General features: G+C 45.4%; 2 protein-coding genes and 1 long non-coding RNA gene across 3 annotated transcripts in view; 2 read left to right on the plus strand and 1 right to left on the minus strand.

Annotated features, from left to right (window-relative positions):
* The window catches only part of EEIG1 (estrogen-induced osteoclastogenesis regulator 1), a 43,857-nt gene extending 39,653 nt beyond the window's left edge, over positions 1-4,204 (plus strand). The window contains exon 11 of the mRNA XM_069069530.1: positions 324-4,204. Within this exon, the coding sequence (XP_068925631.1) occupies positions 324-369 (46 nt within the window). The 3' untranslated portion in view covers positions 370-4,204. The remainder of the gene's footprint in view (positions 1-323) is intronic.
* A 1,502-nt stretch (positions 4,205-5,706) lies between these two features.
* On the minus strand, positions 5,707-10,986 carry LOC138147180 (uncharacterized). Its single transcript, XR_011164720.1, has 2 exons — positions 8,548-10,986; positions 5,707-7,829 (listed from the first exon to the last, which is right to left on the minus strand). It is a non-coding gene; the product is annotated as an uncharacterized lncRNA (long non-coding RNA).
* A 5,145-nt stretch (positions 10,987-16,131) lies between these two features.
* On the plus strand, positions 16,132-24,208 carry DPM2 (dolichyl-phosphate mannosyltransferase subunit 2, regulatory). The gene is made up of 4 exons (XM_069069531.1): positions 16,132-16,283; positions 21,222-21,311; positions 21,960-22,062; positions 23,320-24,208. The coding sequence occupies exons 1-4, from the start codon at positions 16,281-16,283 to the stop codon at positions 23,376-23,378; spliced, it is 255 nt and encodes an 84-aa protein (XP_068925632.1). The 5' UTR covers positions 16,132-16,280; the 3' UTR covers positions 23,379-24,208.
* The last annotated feature ends 229 nt before the right edge of the window (positions 24,209-24,437 follow it).

Below are 24,437 nucleotides of genomic sequence, written 5' to 3' on the forward strand. Positions count from 1 at the left end.
AGGTGGAGAAACTGAGACACAGAGAAAAGAAGGGACTTGTCTAAGGTATCATAGTAAATTGTTAGTACAGCCAGCTTAGAATTTGATTTGGTCAACATTGATGAAAGCCCTGGACTATGTGAAGCCCCTCTTGGATGAGAACTGGGGATGCAAAGATGGTCCCCACCTGCAAGGGCCTTGCCTCAGTCATCACACCTTCTTTATGATTACCTACCAAAATCAGGCTCTGCTCTCCTCCCCATTGGCTTTTATTGATTGTCAGTGGCATAAACTTTGGATCTAATGAACTTCTAAACATTTTTTTCTCTATTTCCCTCCTATAGAGTCTCCTCTGGAGTTTTTGAGCCTGTAGTGATTGAAAGCCATTGACCACCATGATCTTCTGACCTGAGTCATTCCAGAAGGGAGGGTCCCTTCTTTTTCCAGGGACCACTTCTCCATCCATCTCTACTTCTGTCAACTCTCATCTGATTTTTGCACTCCAGACCAGTCCTGAGGCTGGGCTGCCCCAAGCTGGCATTGGGGCCTCTCTTCATCATCTGTCTCTCCTCCATCCACCGCTCTTTATTCCTCTCCCCAGAGCTGACCCACTTCATCACATGGTGTTCTTGAGAGTATTTCCCAGGACCCTGGCTGCAGTCTGATTGTACCACTGTGAATATTCTCCAAACCACTAAAGAACAGACATCCAGACAGAAGAGCCCCAAGGCAGCCTAGCCTTCTAGGGAACCCTGTTTATACATTCCGGAGCACCCCATAAACAGATCCTTCCTCATTATAGGAAACTATTGGCCCATGTGCCAGTTCAGAAGGCAAAGGGAAGAGGTAGAGTCTGGTTAGGGAACTCACTCCCACTGCAGTCCTATAGGCCCCCTGCTGGGTAGGGTTGTGGCCTCTTGGAGTACGGACATGGGTGGGCAGGCACGCTTCCCTAAAAGCAGGAGAAAATCACTCATGTTTGGTCCGGACTACGTCCTTGTCCTGTTCTGCAGTGCTGGTGCTTTTGACTTCTCTGGAGTCATTGTGCAGAGGCAAGGATCTTCTTGCCCCATCCTCCTCCTCCCCCTGGAAGTTGTATGGACTGGCTACCTTGTGCACCCAGCTATACCTCAGAGGCATCTCTGATTCCTCCCACTAACAACCCTCCAGGGGAGAAGCGAGACCACTCAGAGACTGGAGATACCTCCTAGAACTCCCTGTAAGACTTTCCTGCTATCCTTTGGTTCTGAGCTGAAGACTGGCTTCCCCCTACAGCTCCCTCCCTTCCGCTCATACCCTTTCTCTTTTTAGAGCTTTTGAGCCTCGACTTCCTCCCTCTAGGAGGTTGGGGCCCTTCAGACAGACTTGCCAGGTGGCCTTTGGTAGACCTGCCTTCTTCCTCCTTAGTTTGTCCTGGCCTATACCACATACTTTCAGCTTATAAGCTATCCCTCTCTTCTCCCTCTTCCCTTTTGAATTTGTCTGCCTCTGTTTCTCACAGCGGCTCTCTGCACTTTACACATATTTCCCTAGCAGAGCCTTGAGGGGTTGGCGGTTGGCCATCCCTCTCCCCACGCCAACAATGCGCACACATCCTTCTGCCAGCCCCCCTCCTGTACTGCCTTGAGCCTTCCCTTTTTGAAACCTATGCTTCTTCCTGCTGGCCAGGTCAGCTAAGTATCACTGGCTATCAAACCCCCCATTCCCTCATCTGTCCAGAGTGGGAGAGACCACCTAAGGCAGGAGAGCAGACTGCCCAGGTAGTAACCCGCTACCCCTCAACTTCCCTTATTAGGGTAGGGAGCCACCTGCTTTGACTTTGACTTTGTTTCGGCCCTCCTGGGTAGGCCTGTGACAGGTTCACGTCCACAGTTGGGTGAAGTTCAGGGGCTCTTTCCCTCTCTACCGTGTAAGTCCTGGTGTATTCTCTGCTTGGGGCTGGGCCTTGGGCAGCTGATGCAACAGTGAAATTAAGAAAAAAAAAAAAAGCAAGTTGGACAGGGAGGGAAAAGTGTCCACAAATTCCTGGAGGCTGGAGGTGTTGGAACAGGAGAAAAGAGCTTGTCTGCTTTCAGCAAAGCTGGCCTGCTGGGCCATAGAGACTGTGGTAACTGGGAGGTCACCCCACTTACTCTGCCTCTGTTGGTGAGCGGGAAGGGGATGCCTTCCCCCAGCATTGACGGGAATGGACAGGATGAGAGGTGCTCACTCAGTCATGGCCTGGAGCTGTGCTCCTAGCAGGACAGAGCCCCTCTGTCAGCCCATGCCTCTAGTGTCTGGGTATCACCTGCCACTGCCAAAGCTTCTGTTCTTAGCACTTTCTCTCCCCATGGCAAAGGCCCAGGCCAGGAGATACAGAGCCTGTGTCCTCCTCATTCAAACCACTGGTTTAACTTTTTTTTTTTTAATTTCAGTTGCCGAGTTGTAATTTTTAATAAACCCAGCTGGCTGGTGTTTGGTTTTGGGAGGGCGTGGGAGGGTTGTTTTTTTTTTTTTTTTTTTGAGTTGATAATGGTTTTTCTTTTCCCTTCTTGCTATTTTGTTCCCGGAAAGAGAGAAATCATTTCCCTGGTTTCCTTTCTTCTCTTCCTTGACTCTACCACTCTGATCAGCTCTGCAGAGGAGCTGTCAGGTCAGGACTGGGCATGCAGAGAGCTGGCCCTCTCTGTTAGGTGGGGAATGTTGGGAGAATGATTTTTTCTAGAGCTGGGCTCTAGTCTCCACCCTACCTTCCCCTGGTCCCAGGAGGACTCAGTTGCCCTTTTTTGTCCTACATCCTTGTTTTTGGAACCCTGCTGGGGTGAGCATTTGGGCGGGGGAAGGTGGGGGGGTCCAGGTTGATCCTTTTCATTTTTCTTTTTCTTTTTTTTTTTTTACTAACCTTTTAGAAAACACTTATCAGACCTTGCCTGCCAAGTCAGGACTGAAAATTTGTTGAGTAGAATTGTCTTAGGTTCAGAAAGGCACCAGACTCAGCTCTGAGGGAGCGCTCTTTCCCACCTCTCGTGAATAACTAGCACTTTAACTGGGAACCAACACTGGGGGGTCCCTAAGAGAGTGGAGGTGCCCTACCTCCCCTCACATTCCTTTCTTTTTTTTCAACAGTTTGGTCTGAGGTCTTAACAAAAAAAAAAAAACTTGATCAAGGGGGAGGAGGGATTTGTGGTATTTTAATGTCCTGGTTTTTTTTGAGTGTGCAGCTGGGCTCCACACTTACTGGGAAAGCCCAGGGGGTCCTCTGAGATGAGGAGCATGCCAGTCCCTTTGGGAGAGCTCCCTTAAACCTGTCATCCACATCAGCCTTTCCCACCTCTACCTCTCTCAATTGGCAGTTTCGACACTGGGCTCCTCTTTCTTTCTTCCCATTCCCTAGTCATCTGGCATGGGGTACTGCTGTTTGCCTAAAAACTGAAGAATGAATGGAGTCAGGGATAGGAAAGAGGTCCCCTTAGATTCCCAGGAGTCTAGGACTGACCATCCAGCTAATGACCCTTCTGGGAAAAGTAAGCCCAGGCAGCCATAGATGAGAAAACAAAAATATAAAGTTTAAGACCAGAGGAGAATATGAGGGAATTAGGTAGTTAGGGGATAGAAAATTAGATGAAAACTGCACTGGTCCTTTTCAAATTTATACTGAAATAATTCCACTCCTCCCAACCCCCGCCCTCCCCAAGGGTAGTGTCCTTTCTGATACCTGGACGTCGGTGGTTCTAACTAGTGCTGTCAGAGCTTTAGATTCAAATTCTATATATAGAGAGATTATATTAGAGATATTTTTGGAAAGGGGATAGGTCTATGCAAAACAGTTTGGAAATCTTCGAGAGAGTTTTATCTTTTTTTACGCAGAGATCTAAAAAAGAGTTAATAAAGTTCTAGGTCCTTACTCCACCCTCACTCCCTCTCAATCTTGAGTCCCCTCCCATGCGTAACTACCATGGGGAAGGTGTCTAGTTGGGTTTGGGTGATTCTCAGCTTCCTGGGGTGGAGTCATTTGCTCCACCTTTTTTAAATGGGGTGGGAGGAGGGAGGGAGAAAGGGAGCTAAATTCTTTTTCCTCTTTTTTTTCCCCTCCCCTTATGGAATATCATCGCCATCTTTAATTCAACTGACGGTATTTGTATTTCTGTATCTTGTTCCTATCATAGAAAACTACAGTGTAAGGGGAAATTCTGTCTTTTGTCAAATTGGCATTATGATTTGGGGCCAATTAAAAGTTATGGGTTTTTTTGTTGTTCTTGCGTGTGTTATTGGGCATGCTGAATTCCTAGAGGGGGGTGTTAAGACATTAGGAAATGTTAGGCTTTGACTGATGTGGGTTTCCTTCTAGTAGGAAGAGGAAGCCATGGGAGAGACAAGGGTGAATTGGCTGATCTGGGATTCAGCCGTTCTGGAATGGCAGACAGAAGACTGGACTCCCCCAGACCCTATTGAGCCTTTCCCCTCACCATCCAGGCATCATCTCTAGTCTTGGGACAGAACTAGTCTTGTCCAGGTGTGTTGTGGACATGGCTTCATGTCCAGGTGCAATTTGGATGAGCTATCCAGTGAGGTCCTGTTCTGTGATGAGCTTTCCACATGCCTCTGTCCCAGGTCTTCAAGGAATCAGACTTTTTTTTTTTGCCTTTTGGAGGGCAATTGGGGTTAAGTAACTTGTCAAAGGTTAAACAGCTAGTATTTTTGTGGGTGTTAAGCGTCTGAGGCCGGAACTGAACTTGGGTCCTCCCGACTCTCGGGCTGGCGCTTTACTCACTGTGCCACCTAGCCACCCCAGGAGCTGGATTGTGGGTACTGAGCAATAAGTTAGGTTGACATGACACGGGATTAGCTTTTTCTTCCTTCCCATGTACTGCCAGTTTTCAAGACAGTCACCTAAGAACTAGTCAAGGACCAGAAGGAACCTCCAAAGACTATCAGGTCCTTCTTTTCCCCTGCTTTACACAGGAGCTTATCTCAGAGATGTTTAAGAATCCTCTGATATAAATAAATATCAGTAATTTAAGATTAATCACCCTTCTCTACTGTACTACTCTTGTTGTCATAGGAGCAACTACGCAGCTCAGAGGATAGAGCCTGGGCCTGGAGTCAGCAAAACCCACTTTCAAATCTAGCCTTAGACACTAGCTGTGTGACCCTGGGCAAGTCACTTAAACCTGTTTGCCTTAGTTTCCTCATCTATAAAATAAGCCAGAGAAGGAAATTACAAACCACTCCAGTGTCTTTGCCAAGAAGACCCCAAATGGGGTCACAGAGTTAGGACTGAAATGATTGAGCACTGCATCTCTCCACTCCCTCCTTCAGCTCTGTTCACCTTGGTTTGTGTCCCATCTGCTCTCCCAGTAGGATTACTTTGCTTAGTCCCCTGCCTGGTTCCACTTTCTTGTTTCCACGCACTTCCTTCTCTCCTGTTGCTAGGTAGCCAGATACTAGGCAGTCCTTAAGGATGTTCCTTCAATGGAAGGATGAAAATATCTCCTTTCTAGGCCCTCCTGTCTTCCTAACCTCTCACTGTGACCCAGAAGGTGACTTAAGGGTCAGAGAAGGAAGATGCTTTATTCAAGGTGACCTTAGAGCCAGGTTCTCCTGCCTTTTGGCCTGATATCTTATGACAGTGCTGTGTGGTACGTGGGGTGTCGGTGCCAAGGATCCTGGCACTGGGTTGCATGGGACTGTACAGCAGCCAAGACTGAGGGAGGCATAACTTGTGACTTCAGAATTCAGAGGCAGAGCTAAGACCACTGAGGGGTAGTTTAATAAGGAGATTACAAATTATCCTTCTAGGTTTAAGAGATGTTGGTCTCTTGTCAGGCCTAGAAATCCCTCCAGATATTACTTAAATCCTGCTCCTCAATATACTGGTTAGGACTGTGACATGGTAAGATCAGCTGGCCCTAATTCATACTCTTCACCTCCCCCCCCCCATTCTCTCAATGACTAACAACCTGTGAAGCCCCTCCCCCCAGGGAGGGCATAAAATGATTGCATTTAAGGTCAAGCACATCTAGCCCCCCCATCCGCTTCCATCAGTCACAGCCTACATATTTGGCGCTTTACATTGCAGTGAAGACCCAGGCCAGGAGGGTCATAGCTGAGTTCTAAGTTCCAGAGCAGAGGCCCATAAGGGGGATGTTTTCTTTGTCTTCCTCTGACTTCCCAAGGCAAGAGAAACAGGGGCTGCACCCAAGCTGGTCTGGAGGGATGAGGTGGCTTTCTCTGTTGGTGTGGCTCACAGACAGCCCACAAACACCTGTAGGAAAGGGTGGTCAACTATTTCCTCAGCCTTCCAAGCTACCCTCTCTCCCCCAAGAAGCTCCCAGCCTGGAGTTCTGAGCATTTACCCCAAAGGAAGTAGATGCCAAGGGTCACAAAGAATGAGATGGCGATGAGAGAGCCAGGTTCTGGGCTCCAGAGCTGGCAATGGTCTGGGCAGGCACAGGGAGTCTGGATGAAGACCTCCAGGTGGCTGGGCAGGAGGGACACGTCATACTGTGTACTCACTAGGCTGCAGTTAAAGTGGACCAGGGTATTCAGGGAGCTGCTAGGCCAGGCTGGAAAAGATAAAGGGGTCAAGTTGGGGCATGGGGAGCTTTCAAGATTCCAGCCTTCTGATTCCAAGTACCCTCATTCTCTAACCCCTCAACCTCTTGCCCATAAACTTCTCCCAGTAATCATCCACATGACATTCCAACCCCTTTCCTAATGATAAGTTAGCATTTATATAACATTTTGTTTGCAAAGCATTTTACTCTTCCTTGCAACAACCCTATAAGATAGGTGTTTTCATGGGGAAACTGAGGCAGGCAGGTTAAGTGACTTGCCTAGGGTTACACAGCTAATGTCTAAGGCTGGACTTGATCCAGTCTTTCTGACTCCATATCCACTGCTTCATCTACTGTGCTGGCTCCTGATTTCCCAGAGTCTCATTATCTACTCCTCTTTTAGCATAAAAGATTCTCAAGTCCAGACAATGTCTACTAACTACCCTTAAGCTCAAAATTATAACCCTGAGCTTCCACCAGTCCCTGAAATAGGCATCTCCCACCCTGATTCCTACTCCCAAATGAGGTCTTTAAAAAAAGATCCTTGGGTACATACAGTAAGCATTTAATATATACTTTTTTGTTCATTCTTACAAGTATTTCCCAAATCCTTTTTCTCTCCTAGACTTTCTACCCACCTCATGGAACCAGATAAAATTAGGATCAAAGGCTTGTTTAGTCTTAGCAACTTCATTTAACACTTGAGGAAATGGACGCTTAGAGAGAAATGAAGCCCTACTGTTTTCCAGGCACTGTGCTAAGCATTTTTATAAATATTGCTTTGTTTGATCTTCACAACTCTGAGAGGTAGAGGCTATTACATTTTACAGATGGGGAAACTGAGGTTAGCAGAGGTTAAAGTGACTTGCTCAGAGACACACATCTAGTAAGTGTCTGAGGCTTGATTTAAACTGGAGTCTTCCAGACTCAAGGCCTGCTGCTACCTTCAACACCTAGTTGTTTAGATTTTCCCAATCACACAAAATGGCAGAGCTCACCCCATGATCACAGTAGCTCCCATTTATACTCCACTTTATAGTTAAAAACTTCACAGAAATCCCATGAGGTAGAGAACTCCTATTTATTCTAGAGAATCATTCCCATTTTGCAGAGGGGGAAGAAGAAAAGCTAAGGCTCAAATGGTTAAGTGATTTATGGGTCCCTTGGATCCCAGCACAGGACTTTCCCCATAGATCCATCCCCTCCTCACCAGGGTACTTGACAGTCAAGGCACGGGTGCTGCTGTTGTACCGAAATTCACTCCTCAGGTGCCTGCCATAGGCAGTGTGGTGCAGATTCCCTGAGCCTGGCTGCCTGGAGGAGGAAGTCAAAGGCAAGGCCTTAGCAAATGAGAAGCAGTGGAGGCTGCCCTTGTCATGGGTGAGGAAACTGAGGCACAAGAAGCCTTAGAGTCAGTCACAGCCAAGTCGTGGTGAAAGTAGCTGGCAGGCCCCTGGCTTTCTGGAAACCTTTCTATGCCTCCTTGTCCCTAATTGAAAGGAAGAAAGTCTTGAGTTTTCCATGCATGTGCACAGAAGAAATAAAGGGAAGGGAGCTGTTTTTCATAAAGAAAATGAGACATGTTCCTCCAAGGACTCTTGGAGAAAAAGTATAATTGCATTGAAATTCAAATCAACCTGTTCCCTGTACCCCCTTGATAAGTTTCTCATAACCCAGCTTGAGAACTCTTGCTCTAGAAAGTAAAGAACAAGTCATTTCTCTAGGGGTGCTCCCATCTCATTGGGGAGGAAGGAGCCTGAACAGTCTGAGGCAGAATTTGAACTTGTGTCCTTCTTAACTCCAAGTATAGCATCCCCTCCCTCTCTGTACCACCCACACATACCTTCCTTCATTTTATGAGACGAGAAAGCTAAAGCCTCAAGTTCCAGTGAAGTTCACATGGCAGAACCTTAGCAGCAGGGAGACTTGAACCAGGCCTCCTTAATTCAGATGCCAGTCCTTTTTCCACAGTGCATGTGACTTCATGATTTCTCCCTGGGATGGGGAGGCAGGTGGGGTGAGGTCTCCTTACCTCAGGGTCACACATGCAGCCACCTGAACACAGTCAGTGGAGGTGAGGTCAGCGGGTTCGCTGAAAGGCTGGCAAGGGCTGAATTGAACGTATCCCCCAGGCTCCTTGTTGGGGGCTAAAGCGATGGTCAGGGGTCCTATGGCAGCCAGATTGATAACCTGATGACTCCCCTGCAAGAGGCATGTGCAAGGGTGGACCTGGACACAGTCCACATCCTGGGACAGGGTCCCCCGCCTCTGGGGCAGGAAGAACAGCAGAAGTTGCAGCGGCAGAGGCCCCCAATACTTCATCCTGAATGGGGACCTACAGAAACTGAATTGACTCCTGCCACCAGGGTGAGAGAAATAGTAGATGAGGGTGAGCCCATCCCTAGGGAGGAGACTGGTGGAGGGGGCAGTAACAGGAGCCACTCAGAGGGTGGGGTTGGAATGTCCTGGCATTTTTCTGGCTTTCCAAATTCTATACGCATTCTTCAAGATCCTCCTCCGAACCCTGGACTACCCCAGCTCTCATCTCTCCCCCTTCTCAAATCCTCTGGAGGGTCTGGGAGCCTTTCCCTGAGCACCAATTAAACACGGCCTGGTTTGGGGAATTTTCTTAATCATGGGTCAGCTCTTGTCCCTTCCATACTCAGAAGTTGTCAGTGGCACCCTGGTTTTATGCAGGAGCTAGCTCCTAATTAGGCTCCTAATGGTTAAATTTCCAGTTTGAGCTTTTATGCCTTGGAAATAGGCAAATGCTACAATCAGGGTATGGTTTATTGTCTTGTTCATTGTCTAGTCACATAAAAGTGCTAGAAAACATGCTAAGCTGGAAAACGTGCTAATTGCAAAATTATTTGTTGTTCAGCAGCTGTTGAGTCATTTTAGTCATGTCCCCATTTTGGGAGTTTTCTTGGCAGAGATACTGGAGTGGTTTGCCCTTTCCTTCTCCAGCTCATTTTACAGATGAACAAACTGAGGAAAATAGGGTTAAGTGACTTACCCAGGGTCACACAGTGTCTGAGTCTAAATTTGAACTCATGAAGATGAGTCTTCCTAACTCCACTATGCCACCTAGCTACCCTATTAAACAATTACCAGGGGAGGCTAGGTGGTGCAGTGAATAAAGCACCGGCCTTGGAGACAGGAGGACCTGAGTTCAAATATAACCTCAGACACTTAACACTTACTAGCTGTGTGACCTTGGGTAAGTCATTTAAACCCAATTGCACCTCCAAAAAGCAAAATAAAATAAAATAAAAATACATATAATAAGCTATTACCAGCAGCCCTTGTTTAAGGCCTTCTACAGAGTAGTCCCAGTCTACCTTTCCAGCCATATTTTATATTACTGACCTCCGCACACTCCATTCCAACTAAAGTGAATGATTGGTTGATTCCTGGTCTTTGGTGGCTCCCTGATTCCGGGCATTTGCACAAGTCATTCAGTATAATAATAGCTAACATGCTTATAGCACCTACCATGTGCTAGAGACACTGCTAAATTCTTGACAAATGTTATTCAGTTGATCCTCACCACAATCCTGGGAGATAAGTGCTATTATTATCCCTTTTTTTATAGATGAGGAAACTGAGGCAAACAGGTTGGATGACTTTACCCTAGTCACACACCACATGTCTGAGGTCAGATTTGAACCCAGAAGTTCCTGACCATAAGTTCTGTCCTCTGAGCCTCGATGCCTCGAATATGCCTGGAAGATACATAACTCTGGCCCATCTTGGGGATAGGAATTGGACCTGGGATTTCACCGGGAGATGGATTTTTCTCAATACCTTCTCTGTAGCTTGTGTAGTCTTAGGGAGTTAGCTAGGGTCCTGAGACACAAGATAGGACTTGAACCTATGTCTTTCTGGCTGTCAGCAAAAACTTCAATGTGCCAAGCTAAATGGTGCTAAATTCAAGGGATACCAGGAAAGGCAAAAAACCATCAAGGAACACACATCCTAATGGGGGCATCTAATAGGAATTTATGTAAATTTATGTTGTTGCCATCTTTCTACAATTGTGTTGCAGAAGATCTTCCCTGCCCCTAGGTTAAGTGCACCTCGAGCCTGTGGAGGGAGGCTTGTTTTTCAGGAGATACTTTGTGATTGCGCAGTGGGTCAAGAGGGTTGTTACATTTTCTGAGCCAGGAGAAGGCTATATAAACCCTGATGTGAGACTTTGTTTTGGGGCTCACTTTGAGAAGTGTTGTGTGATTTGACCAGACAAGACTTTGGGCAGCCTTTGAGAGCCCCCCAACTTTGAAAACCCAGATGTTGATGCTTCCCTCTCTGGTAACTGACTAGGTATGGATGTAATGGTCAAGACAGTTGGAGGCCTGTCTGCTTGATCTGTTTTTCTGTTTTCTTACAACTTCTGTCTGTATACTCTCAAGTTTGGGGTGCTGACTTTTTCCCCTGAACAAGGTAAATGATATATTTGATTGATTAAAGCAAGATCATTAACCCATTTTGAGTTGCTTTCCTTTAGAAAAGCAGATCTAAGAACCTATGTTGGCAGCCACCCTGGGGATGCTGGGGTGCTTGCTGCTACAGGGCATAACTGGGCACTACGAGAGATGCACAGAGTATATGGGAAGCTAACAGAGGGGAAAGGGTTAGCAGCTGCAGAAGGTGGGATTTGAGTTGTCTTGATAGAAGCCAAGAAAAGTGAGAGGCCTCAGGAAGGGAATGCAGAGCATGCCAGGCATTAAGGACAGCCAGAGCAAAGGCCGAGAGATGCAAGATGAAAAGTCATATTCAAGGAACAGCAAAGAGGCCACTGTAGCTGAATGGTAGACTTGGTGAAAGAGAATCAAATGTAAGACATTGGAAAGGTTGGAAGGAGCTAAGAAGAGTTTTAGAGAAATTTATATTTGATCCTAGAGGTAATAAAAACTCAGTCACTGGAAATCATTAAGCTAGGGAGAGGGTTAACAAAATCTTACACTTTATATTTTTTTAATTTAATATTTTATTTTTCTCCAATTACATGTAAAAACAATTTTAATATTTGTTTTTAAAATTTTGAATTCCAAATTCTTTCCTTCACTCTGCTTCCCCCTCATTGAGAAGGCAAGCAATTTGATGTAGATTATACATGTGCAATCATGCAAAATATTTCCATATTAGTCATGCTGTGAAAGAAAATATACACAAAAACCTAAGAGAAATAAAGAGAATAAAAAAGTATGCTTTGATCTGCATTTGGTCTCACACTTTAGAAAAGTCACCTTAGCAGCAGAGTGGAAAATGGATTGGAGTGGAAAGAAGCTTAAAACAGAGAAGCTGAAGGATCTAGCCAAGAAATGAGGAGGCTGAAGCAAGATGGTGATGGCAGCTCTTGGAGTGGAGATAAGGGGCTGGGCATGGGGAGTGTTGTAGAAGTAGAAATGACAAGATTTAACACAGAATTAGATATGTGGGGTGAGGATGGCGCCAAGGTTGCCAACCTGGGTAACTGCCCTTAACGGTAATAGAAAAGTTGGGGAGACAGAGGGTTTGAGTGGACATAAGTTCTGTTTTGGACATGTTGAGTTTGAGATGCCTATGGGACATCCAGTTTGATACAACCAAAAGGCAGTTGGCAATTGATTGAGAGATAAACAGATCTGGGAATCATCTGCATAGAGATGATGATTGAATTCGTGGGGGAGGGGAGGAGATCACCAAATGAGAGTAGAGAGAAAAGAGAGGAGAGCCCAGGGCACAGCCTTGGGGGACACCCATGGTTGATGAGTGTGACAAGGAGGAAGAGCCAGCAAAGATAAAAAAAGAAAAAGAGGCAGCAAAGGAGACTGAGAAGGGGGCGATGTCACAAAAACTTAGAGAGGAGAGACTATCTCTGAGATCAACAGTGGCAGATGTTGCAGAGTGGTCAAGAAGAGGATGTAAAAAGGCCATTAGACTTGGCAATTCAGAAATCATTGGAAATAGACAATGATTTTTCCACAACTAGACAATTTAAATTTGAATGCTAATTGTATTACTTTCTATTTCCAGAATCTCTAACCCTCAGTTTTTCCAGAAATAAAAATGGGGATAGCAATGCTCTAGGGAAGATGTGGGCAAGAAAATGGGCCTTTGATCTTTGCCATTTGTGACTAGTTGAATGCATTGGTTTTATGTTTTGATCTTCTTGGTGTCAACTTTAGTGAGAAGTCCCCTCCCTTTGAACATACTGTGAAAGATGAATAAAGGTGGTATTGTAACATTGTGGAGGGTAGTTTCAGATGAATGAAGAGGTCAGAGCAGAGAATTTGGAGAAGAGATGAAGGAGATATCTGTCATGAATAGCTTTCTAAATGTGTTTAGCCATGAAAGAGGAGGAGAGATATAGGATGAGAGCCAGGAGGGATAGCTGGATGAAACGAGGATTTTTAAAGGATGGGGTCAAGACAGGTTTGTTTGGTAGTTTTTTAGAATCTTCATAACCTTATTTGGAGTTTTCTTGGCAGAGATACTGGAGTAGTTCGCCATTTTCTTCTCTAGTTGATTTTACAGATGAGGAAACTGAGGCAAACAGAGTGAAGTGACTTGTCCAGGGTCACACAGCTAGTGACTATCTGAGGCTGGATTTGAACAGAGGAAGATGAGTCTTCCTGGCTCTAGGCCCAACGTTTTATCTACTGCTCCAGCTAGATGCCCGTTTGTTTGTAGGCAATAGAGAAAAAGTCAGTAGTTAGGAAGGGATTTAAAAGATCAGAAATGATAGTGGGGACAATATGCAGGACAAATCAGGAGGCGATGGCATCCAGGGTACACATATGAGGATTGACTTTGGCACAGAGAAGGGCTACCTCTTCAATGGAGATATGTAGGAATGCTGGAATAAGGAGAGGAGGACAAGGAGGGATCTCGGGGAATGGTTTCCATTTCTTTTTGGAGGCAAAGTCCTCAGTTGAGATGGTAGAAAGAGGGGGTGCTCTGGGAGGATTGCTACTATGGGCAGTGAGTGAGTGAACTGATCAGGAAGGAAAAGAATGTTTGTTTTGTCATAGTGAGGCCCAAGTGACATTAAATACCATAAATTTATAGTGGACCAAATCAACATGGTTTCATGATTTTCTCCAGCTCTGTTCAGGAGTACATGAATAGGAGTGAAGGACACAAATTGTGAGGGTTATGACACAGTGGACAGTGCCAGGCCTGGAGTCAGGAAGACTCATTTCCTTGAGTTCAAATCTAGCCTCAGACTCTAGCTCTGTGACCTTGAGCAAGTCACTTAACCCTGTTTGCCTTGGTTTGCTCATCTGTAAAATGAGCTGGAGAAGGACATGGTGAACCACTCCCATATTCCTACCAAGAATACCCCAAAGAGGGTCATGAAGAGTCAGATATAACTGAAGAACAACAACAATAAGGTGTGAATGCCCACACTGAAAATGCAACAACTGACTCAGGAGAGAATTACTGTCAGCAGGAGGGAGCCAGGTCTCAGTGGGGATCAGAAGACAGAAGGAGCTGGAAAGGAAGACTTTTACGAAGAAAGGACAATTGTTAATTATGGAGTAGGCATTCCCAGAGGGCACAGAAAGGTCAGGCAGATCTCAGAGGAGGCTGTTGGAGGGGTAGTGGTGAGGCATGTAGGAGTAAGGGAGCAACCAAGTGAGGGCAGAGCAGCCTGGGGTTCAGAATAACTGGGATGGGTGAATATAAAAGGACAGAAGTAACCTATCCATCGAGGAGTGAGTCTAGGAAGAGTTCCCGTGGTTGAAGAGAGATGCTTTGAGGGAGGCACCTGATTAGACTGAGGGTATAGTATTGTGTCTTGTCAGTCTAAAGTAGTACTATGATTATGATTACTATTATGATCTCTATTTTATAGATGAGGAAACTGAGGCACACAGAGGTTAAGTCACTTGCTCCAGGGGCACACAGCAAGTAACTGTCTGAGGCAGGATTTGAACTCAGGCATTAGCAGACCAGAAAGTATGGAAGCTTAATTGGGGGTTGGAGGGAGTGTCTTTCCTGTCCTAGAGAAATATCTGGGTGGTCTGGTTTTCTTTTCACTATGTCAAGTTGCCCTTCTCATCTTGGCTTGTTGAAATCACTCTAGGCCCAGCTGAAGGGCTACTTTCTCCTGGGGGAAACCTTTTCCAGGATTCCCCCCCAAATGGAAATTACTTGTGTCTCCCAAAATTTTCCTAGAAGACCATGCCTGGATCCCTCCCTTGTCCCTATCACCTTCTACCTTGTATCATGCTTACGGGGGGGATATACTCCTTGTATCACACAAACTGACAAAATTACCCCCTCACCAAGATCTGTAATGTCTTTGAAAACAGAGACTGTGTTTTTAATCTTTGTGGTCTCAGCATGGTGCAGAGGACTTTTTATGTAACAGACACTTAATAAATGTTTGCTCAAGGAATGAATCTTAGAACTGCAAAGGATCTCACTGCAAGAGGTCAGCCCTTAGTCCTACCACCAACTCCCTAGCAGTGTTGATTTTACTGGAGACACCTGATAAATGTTTGTTGGGGCTCCTAGGGAGGGGCTTAGACTGGGTACAAGAGATAGCATAATATACTGCTAGGAGCAGCCCCTAGGTATCACAAGAGGTAGAGTGCAGAACTTGGATCCACCAAGACCTTAGTGTGCATCCTACCTCAGACCCTTGCTAGCAGTGTGACCCTGGGCAGGTCATTTAACCTTTCTCAGACTCAGTTTCTTCATTTGTAAAATGGGGATAATTATAGCATTATATAATCCACCCAATGTCAAAAGGATCCCCACTTATGTTAATATTAACATATGTAAATTACTTTACCAATTTAAAAGTGCTATATTGTTGTTGTTCAGTCCTGTCTGACTCTTTGTGACCCCATTTGGGGTTTTCTTGGTAGAGATACTGGAGTGGTTTATCATTTCCTTCTCTAGCTCATTTTACAGATAAGGAAACTGAGGCAAGCAGGGTTAAATGACTTGCCCAGGGTCACACAAGAAGTGTCTGAAGCCACATTTGAAGTCAAGAAGAGGAGTCTTCCTGACTGTAGACCTGGCACTCTATTCACTATGCCACCTAGCTGCCCTTAAAAGTGCTATATAAATGCTAGCTATTATCATGGAATTCCAGCTGGTGCTGGAAGCATCCAAACACTCCATTTCTAAACTAGGTTGCTGAGTGACCTTGGGCAAATTATTTCCCATCTCTGAAAATTGAGCTCCCCCTCTGTAAAATGAAGGCGTTGGAATAGGTCAGGGGTTCTTGACCTGGGGTCCATGGACCCCCAGTGAACTAGGATGGGGGAAAAAAATCAGCTCTTTATTTTCACTAATGCCCAACTAAAATTTATCATTTCCTTCAATTATGAATTAAGAAAAAAATTCTGAGAAAAGGGTCCATTGACTTCACCAGACTGTTAAATGGGCACGTAACACAAAAAAAGATTGAGAGTCTCTGGACAAGATCATCTTCGTTCTAAGGTCTCTTCCAGATCTAACATTCTTTACAGCAACATACCCAGACCTCTTTCTTTGACCCCCGTTTCTCTTTGCCCATCCCTGGAAACTACATTTCCCACAATGCCCTTCGGGTAGGTGGGACTCCGAGGACATCCACGGTCATGGGCTGCTTGGGATTGGCCTACTCTGGGAGGTGGAACTTCGGCATTCAGAGAGACATGGCCGGTCTCCAGAGGGGAGGGCGAAGAACTACGACTCCCAGGGTGCACTGTGATTCTGCGCCGGAAAAATGGATTAGTCCGGAAGTGGCATGAGTCCTTCTCCAACTGGGATCCGGCAGAAATGGTGAGCGGAGGTTGGGGGTGGTGGCGTTCTGGGTGGGGGTGTTCGGCAATCTTGGTGTCAAAACGAGAAGGGTACGTGAAAGAAGTGACGGTTGAACTGGCCCTTAAATGTCACCTAGTCCAGCCGCCCCATTTTACAGAGGAGGAAACTGAGGCCCAGAGAGGGGTAGCGATTTGCAGCAAGTTCACCCAGCGAGTTGGTGGCTTTGCTAGAACTCCTCCCAAGCCTCCTGATTAGCTCCCCACCTCCATGGGGGCAGCTTTTCTGACCCTGGGGTATGCTTTAAAGCTCACAACCTCTCTGCTTCCTTCTGACGGGACATTAGGACGGTCGAGGCCTCTCATAGGTTATACTGGTTCAGAGATGATTAGGGACTTCTCCCTAGTCGCACTGCAGCCCGGTTGGGAGGTTTAAAAAAAATGTATAGATAGATTTTCTTTCTAAACATCCTCCCCAAACCCAACAAAGTCCCGGACAAGGCCCCCACAATGTACCGTGGCACGATGATTGACAGTGTATTCATCATGCTTTTTGTAGGATTGCTTCTTTTTTTTTTTCTTTTTTTGCTTTTTGGAGGGCAGTTGAGTTTAAGTAACTTGCCCAAGGTCACACGGCTAGGTTTTTTGTTTGTGTGTGTTAAGTGTCTGAAGTCGGTTCCGAACTCAGGTCCTCCTGACTCCAGGGCCAGCGCGCTACTCACTGTGCCACCTAGCCACCCTAAGGATTCAGTTTCTTCAAAGAGTGAAGGGGCGTGTGCCTTACAAGTAAAGCTCTGTCTCTTCCAGTGTTTCGGGTCATGACTTTAGTTGCCCTTTAGGTGGTCTTCCCTTACATGGTGGTAGGAATTGTGGGAAATGACCTTTTGATTTGGCCTTGTTCACTCTGCATCACTTTGACTTCCCATTTAGTGCAGTAATGTTCCAGTACATTCACATGCCAGAATTTGTTCTGTCATTCCCCCATCGTTGGGCACACTGTTTCTATTCTTTTGCTCTTATAAATAGTGCTGTATGTATATTTTTCCACTGATAGATTTTTAAAGTAAGTTATTGATGGCAATAAATCCCAAGTTTTGTAGCTTTTCCTTTCCACTTTTTCTAAATTCTTGGTGTGCTTGTGGTCCCTCCTCCCAAATGCTGCAGTGCTTAAAGCCAGATTTATTCTCAGCATCAAATCAATCTGTTCTCCCTCAGCCCATTCTGCAGATGTTTGTTGAGAGCCCATGTCTAGAGTCCTTTGAGGCTGAACTCTGCTCTCCTCTCACCAAAGAGTTTCCCATAAAAGGACTAGAACCATGAAAAGCCACTGAAGTCCCTACTAGTTTATCCTCTCTGTGCTAAAGACTTTTCTAACTATGACATTTTATCCAGAGGTCCCTTCCACTATCAACATCACCAAGAATTTCTTGAACATTTAAATACCTTGTTACTAGATTCAGTGCTAAACAGTTGTGGCATGTCTCTAATATTCTATTTCCTGAAGGGCTTTCTAGTTCTAATATTCTATATGCTGAGGACTCTAGCTCTATATTTTGAGGTCCCTTCTAGCTCCAACAGGGGCAGCTGGTTCAGTGATTAGAGCACCAGGTCTGGAGCTAGGAAGATCTGAATTGAAATCCAACTTCAGACATGTACTAGCTGTTGACCCTGGGCAAGTCACTTAACCCTGTTTGCCTCAGTTTTCTCATCTGTAAAATGAGCTGGAGAAAGCAATGGCAAACAACTTCAGTATCTTTGTCAAGAAAACCACAAAAGGGGTCACGAAGTTGGGCATGACTGAAAAATGATTAAACAACAAATCTTGCGCTAATTTATATTCTGGGTCCCTTCTAACTCTAATATTCTATGTTCTGAGGACCTTTCTAGCTTTATGGTTTTTTTTTTTTTAATAGAATTCGAGTGGTTTATTTTTTATTTAATTTTTGCAGGGGGGAAGGCAGGGCAGTTGGGGTTAAGTGACTTGCCCAAGGTCACATGGCTAATAAGTGTTAAGTGTCTGAGGCCAGATTTGAACTCAGGTCCTCCTGACTCCAGGGCTGGTGCTCTATTCACTGTGTCACCTAGCCGCCCCAGCTTTATGGTTTTAAATAACTATAACAAAGCAGATAAGTCCATAAGTGAGACAAGCACAAAATGCCACAGATGTTCAGAGGAGGGAGAGATGGAAGGTAGTCAGTAGTCAGGGAAAGGTTCATAGAGAAGTTGGCATTGGAGGTGACCCTCAGTGGACAGGTAGACCTCAGGGCATAATGGAAAACACACTGACTCTGGAGTCATGAGGACTTGTGTCAAATCCTGTGTCAAACACTACAGCTGTGATCTGGGGCAAGTCATCTGACCTGTAGACTTCAGTTTCCTCATCTGCAAAATAAAAGGGTTGGACAGGAAAGCTTGTGAGGTCCTTTCCAATTCTAGTTGGATGAACCAATGATTTCATTTATTTATTCATTTATTTTTATTCATTCATTTATCCTTTATTTATTCATTTGTTATTTATTCACTTATTCATTTATTTTTATTCATTCATTCATCCATTTATTTATCTATTTATTCATTTGTTTTTGGGTCCTCTGATTTTAGTAGGTAGAAATTGGAGAGAAGACATGATAAGTAGAGGGAATAGCACGTGAATTTAAGGCACCTTAGAGACCATCAAATTGAACCCCCTCATTTTACAGCTAGAAAACCAGAGGACCCTGAGTGGGGGGAGTGTTTTACAGTCAAAAGATTTGAAATTACTTACAGGCTTCCTGACTCTTGGTTCCCTGCATCACACCTCCATCTTTTCTTTCAGAGTAGCCAAGAAAAGAGATGATGTGTCCCTCCCTCCTTTTGGTATCTCCCTTTGGGGAAGTAGGAGTGTTAAATGTTGCCTATGTAGCCAGGTGCCATCACTCTCGTTTTGTTTAACTATTTTACTTTGTTACCAGGGAGATAAATCGTTTTCACCAAAAGCATGGGGAGAGGTATAGCAAAAAATGATTTTGAGATTTTTTTTGTTTTGTTAAATATTTCCCAATTACATGAAAACATTTTTAACATTCATTTCTTAAAATTTTGAGTTCCAAATTCTTTTCCTTTCTCTTGTCCCTCTCCTATTCCTTAGAAGCCAAGCAATAGGATATCAATTAAGAAGTGATTTTGATATAAAAACAAAAGGCATCAGTAAAACTTATATTTAATAAATGTCCAGAGCTAGAACTCTTGCCTCCCACCTTTCAGTCCTCTGTTCCATCATTTCTCCTTGAAAAGAAGGAAAAAAAGGCCAAGATGGAGAGAGACTTTTTCCTGTGATGCCCCTTGTGTTATCTTCTGGGTGCCAAGGCTCAGTGTTACTCTATTTTGTAACTGTATCTCTGCCTGGGGAATGGAATCCCTGGAGCCTATGTGGTTTGGAGAGATTGCCAGACATAAAGCTTGAAACCCAAGTTCCTTTCTCTAGTGTGAAGCTGGAAGCCACTAGCCACCAAGCAGGAGACAGGCCTGGCTTTGTTATCCTGGGCGGGAAGTGACCAGCTCCCTCGTGAGGGTTTGGGTGAGGCTGATGGGCCTAGTCACTGATGAATAAGGGGAAATCTGTCCTGGCTGCTGGGAGAGGGGAGCAATTGGGGGTTTTTATTGCTGGGGTTTTGTGAGAGCCATTGTTTCTGTGGGCTTCTATTTTTTTGTCTTTAAAAGGTCACTGTGGGTGAGAATGGGGCTGTCTCATCTCCATGGGTCCAGAGTTGGAATAATGCTTTGTTGACACTCACTAGTCAGATCATGGGACCCTGAAACACAGAATCCAGAATTTTAACCTTTCTTATGGCATTAATCACATTCTGCCTTGTGATAATGATTTAGGACCATAGAACCCCAGAGAACATTAGAATATAGGGACCACAGAACACAGAATGTTCAGTTGTAAAGCAAATGAGGAGGATCTTGAGACCAGGAAGGATATTTTTCCAGTCAGTTTTAGTTAGGGGCCTCTAGAATCTGGGAGTTGGGGTCACCTCTGGAAGTCCCAGTCTTTGCTTTATAGGATCATGGGATCCAAAGCCATCAGTGATCATTTAGCCTGCCTCATTTTACAAATGAAGATGCTGAGCCCTAACCTTGCTCAGGATCACATAGGTAAAAAGAAACATAGTTGGAATTCAAATCCAGCTTTTTTGATGCCAAACCCAGTACTCCTGCTATAGTGCACTGCCTCAGCTATGATGACATACTTTGAAGAAATAGTACTTTGAACAGGGCACCTAGATTCTTTGGTTATTTTGCCCTCATGGCAAAAACTGGGTCTCAGTTTTCCCATCTGTAAAATGGAGAGATTGCTCCCTTTATCTCTTGATCTGTCATTGGTGCTATGAATTATCAGACATCCACTTACCCCTGACTTGAGTCTGGGGCTGCCTCACCTAATACTGAGCTTGAAAACAGAGACTTTATAAAGGATGTTTAGCCTGGAGAAGACAAGACTCAAGGGACATGAGAATTGTATTTAGGTAGTTGAAGGGCCTTGTGGGAAAGGGTTTAGATATATTCCCTTTGGCGGCAGAAGACAGAACTGGGCACAATGAATGGGTGGACGTTTCTGAAAGCAGAAAACTTAGGCCTGATGTAAGGAAAAACTTCCTAACAATTATAGCTGTCCAAAATGGCATGGACCAACTGGGAGGGGTGGCATCCCCTTCTTTGGGGAATTTAAACAGAAGAAAGATGATGCTGGTCAAGTGTGTTCTAGTGGGGATTCCTTTCAGGCGTGTATCAGAGTAGGCAGCTGTTGAAGTCCCTTCCCACACTCAAATTCTATGATTTTGTGGTAGTTTCATGAGTCTCTTGGGTGATCAGAGTCACAGATCTCTCCTCATCCCCCCCACCTGTCATGACACGCATACATGCATGCCTTCAGGTAGATGATTGCTCAATAAAGCCTTCCCTTTTCTCTCCCTTCCAGGCCACAGGAACAGACCAGGTGGTTGGATTTGGCCTGGTGGTTTTCAGTCTTGTGACCTTCATCTACTACACAATTTGGGTGATCATTCTGGTATGCTGCTTCTTCCCTGATTCTACCATTGATAACAACCTTCTCCCCTTAGACTTCACAGGGCCCTGTGATTCCTCCAAAATTGACTTAACAGTCATGTTAATTTATCTACTTTTGTGTCTCATCCCTCTTCTAGAGGGCAGCGATGGGAATTTCTCTAAACTCCCCATCTTTTGTAGTACCCATAAGAGTACCCTGAACCCAGTAGGTGCTTAATCTTTGTTTGCTTAATAACCATTTGTTGAATGAATATTGTCACATGCCTTCTGTTGTCATTGAATAGTCACTTTGGATGAATAAAAGATGTGGTTATGTCCCTTCCTGGACTGCTTGCCTTTTCTCCCACAGCTATTATAGCCCCAGTTTCAAGTCTAAACACTCACTTTTTTGAGCTCCCACTTCTCATATGCATCTCTGCTGGTCAGGCCATGCAGACTGACCAGCAGCTGTTTTCCCTCTGGGAAGTGGGAGAGTGGGTGGCTTCCCAGAGGCCTTGAGTAGAGGATTCCCAAGAGAGCCAGGGTCACCTTTCAGGACTGTTTCTGGCACTCCCAAAATAGGGTACTGCTGGCTCTGGTGGTAGAACTTACTTTGGTCTCTCATTCTTTCTCTCTGTCTCTTTCTCTGTCTCTCTCTTTTATTTTGCAGCCCTTCATAGACAGTGATCACATCATCCACAAGTACTTCCTGCCCAGGGAGTATGCCATTATCATCCCTCTAGCAGCTGGCCTATTCCTGTTGCTGTTTGTGGGTAAGTAACCTTCCTCCCGGATCCCTTAGGAATGGGGAGAACATTTCAGGGGTGGTTTACAGGACAGCAGCTGTTTGAACTTCTTCATTACTGTGGATAATGGTTTCATGGAATACTCACCACTTCACCAAAGTGGCATTAGGGTGGCACAGTGGATAGAATACTGGGCTTGGAGTCAGGAAGACCTGAGTTCAAATCTTTTCTGCGTTACTTCCTAGCTATGTGACCCTGGGCAATTTGCTTAATTGCTTATGTATTCCTCAGTTTCCTTACCTGTAAAAATGAAAGAGTTGGACCTCATGACCTTCTATGGTCCTTTTCAGCTCTAAACCTATGATCTTAAGATGTGACTTGACCAAGGTCTTCTGTTAGTGGTGCTGGACTTGGAATGAGAAAGAAATCCCCCCCTCTGACATTTACCGTATGATCCTGAACAAGTCACTTTCTCATGGGAAAATATCACCATTGGTTTTCAATGAGGATCAAATGAGAGAATGTATATAAAGCACTTTGCAAACTTTAGAAGAGCCACATCGTTGTCATTTATTATTGTGATCATTAGTAGGAGACCCAGGATCAGGACCTAAATCTCCTGATCTTCCAGGCCTTCCTACTATCTGCCACCTGTCTGAGTAGAGGAAAATGTCATTTATGGAGGGGACTTTGAGAGATCCTGACGTCATGGTCTCAGAGCTGGAAAGGGCTCATTTTTAGACATCATCTACTTCAGTGCCATTTGACATGTGGATCCCCTCTCTAACATATGCCTGACCCACTCCTTTGTTTGAAGACCTCCAGGGACCATTCCTCCCCGATATGGGCAGGGCTATACCAGCAGCAGTTCTGGCTCCCCTCTCCCTAGCTATGGTTAAAGGAGGATACTCCATGGTTGCTACTGGGGACTCAGTCTGTTGTTTTTGGGTTGAGAGGTCCCTCCTGCTGCAACTAAAGTTTAAGTCTAAAGCTGTCTGAATATGAGGGTGGTGAAATTTTTGCCCTAAGGATTTTCAGGAAAAGTGCAGGGGATCCCCTTAGCAGGGGGTTGGGGAAGGCATTTGTGCATGTAGCGGGAGACTAGTCGACTAGTCTCCAGGACAGCCAAGGTCCCTTCTGCCTTCCTGTTGGTACTGGTCAGTGTTGATCACTTGCTTTGTTAGGTACCACTGGCCTTGTTCTTGCTTTGTGTCCTCCACAAGCCTGCTCTAAAGGGTAGTGACCCTGGCTCACAAAAGTATGTTTCTGGGCTTTCTGTTCCAGGACTATTCATCACTTACATAATGCTGAAGAATCGAAAGCCAACCAAGAAGACAAATTGAAGGAGGACTCATAGTCAGACTTGGGGAGGAAGCTGGAGGTCAGATCTTGGACCGCATGTGCTGCATACTAGCGGGGCTTGGAGGAGACTCTGGGGGCAGGGCTTAGAGACGATCTCATGCCCTCATCATCACCACCTCCTCTCAGGCTAGGGTGGACTGGGACAGGGGGTGCAGTCCTGATCCCAGGACACAGCTGATGAGCCTCAGCATCCCTGATGCCCCCTGAAAGATGTACATTTTGGTGCTGTGGGACTGGCCTGAATTGAGTTCCATCTATGCCTGACTGTCTCTTTCATCCTGGGATTTGGCCCATCTGGGAGGAGCAAGAAGAGGCCATTCCAGCCCTTGTCCTTCTGCCCCTCTCAGTTTTATGGGCGAAAGAGACATCAACCTCCTTCCCTCTGTCCTATTCCTCTCAGGCTCTGCAAACGAACTTTCCTTCACATTCCTATAGGTCCCTTCCCTTCTCTACCTCTTGCTCAAAAACAAAAAAAGTCAGCTTTTCAGAGGCTGACACAACCTTGGGCCCATTCCGGGGTACAGGCTCTACTAGACAAATCCCTGGCCCTCAATTCCCTTCTCTGGGAGCAAGACCAGACCATGACCCCATGAAGGGGCCAAAGAGAGAGAGTTCCTCAGTGCAGGCTGTGAAAACTGTAGAAACTTTGTGGACCAAACTGCTGGCACTGTCAGGTATAAAGGCCTGACATACTGTTTGTTCAATGTGCTCTGTCACACTCTGTACCCATCTGACCTCCATGTGGTCCCACTCCCTACACTATGCCACCAAGCTTCCAGCTTCATCTCTGTTTCAATAAATATTTAATATATGTCTGTCTCAGTCACCTCTCCACACCCCTCACACCCCCAACCCCTGTTCTCAGTCAGAGGTTGAGAGTGATATAAGTAAAGTCTGAACCCAACTGGGCTTTGTAGCTCAGAGAGAAGAGAAGGGTCAAGAGGTGGATGGGGAAAACTGGCAATATGGAGATTCTTTTCATCCTAGAATCTCCTCCCCACCCCAGCCTGTACCTGTATTCAAGAAGTATTAGGGTGGGA

Source organism: Petaurus breviceps, unplaced genomic scaffold (assembly GCF_028583685.1).
Source record: "Petaurus breviceps papuanus isolate PSGF00001 unplaced genomic scaffold, PetGlider_PUasm1.0 90779, whole genome shotgun sequence".
Taxonomy (NCBI): Eukaryota; Metazoa; Chordata; class Mammalia; order Diprotodontia; family Petauridae; genus Petaurus; species Petaurus breviceps.

Coding starts and splice junctions, on each gene's coding strand:
- DPM2 (XM_069069531.1), top strand. Junction 21,312..21,959: donor CAATTTGGGTGATCATTCTG/GTATGCTGCTTC, acceptor TTTATTTTGCAG/CCCTTCATAGACAGTGATCA. Junction 22,063..23,319: donor ATTCCTGTTGCTGTTTGTGG/GTAAGTAACCTT, acceptor TTTCTGTTCCAG/GACTATTCATCACTTACATA.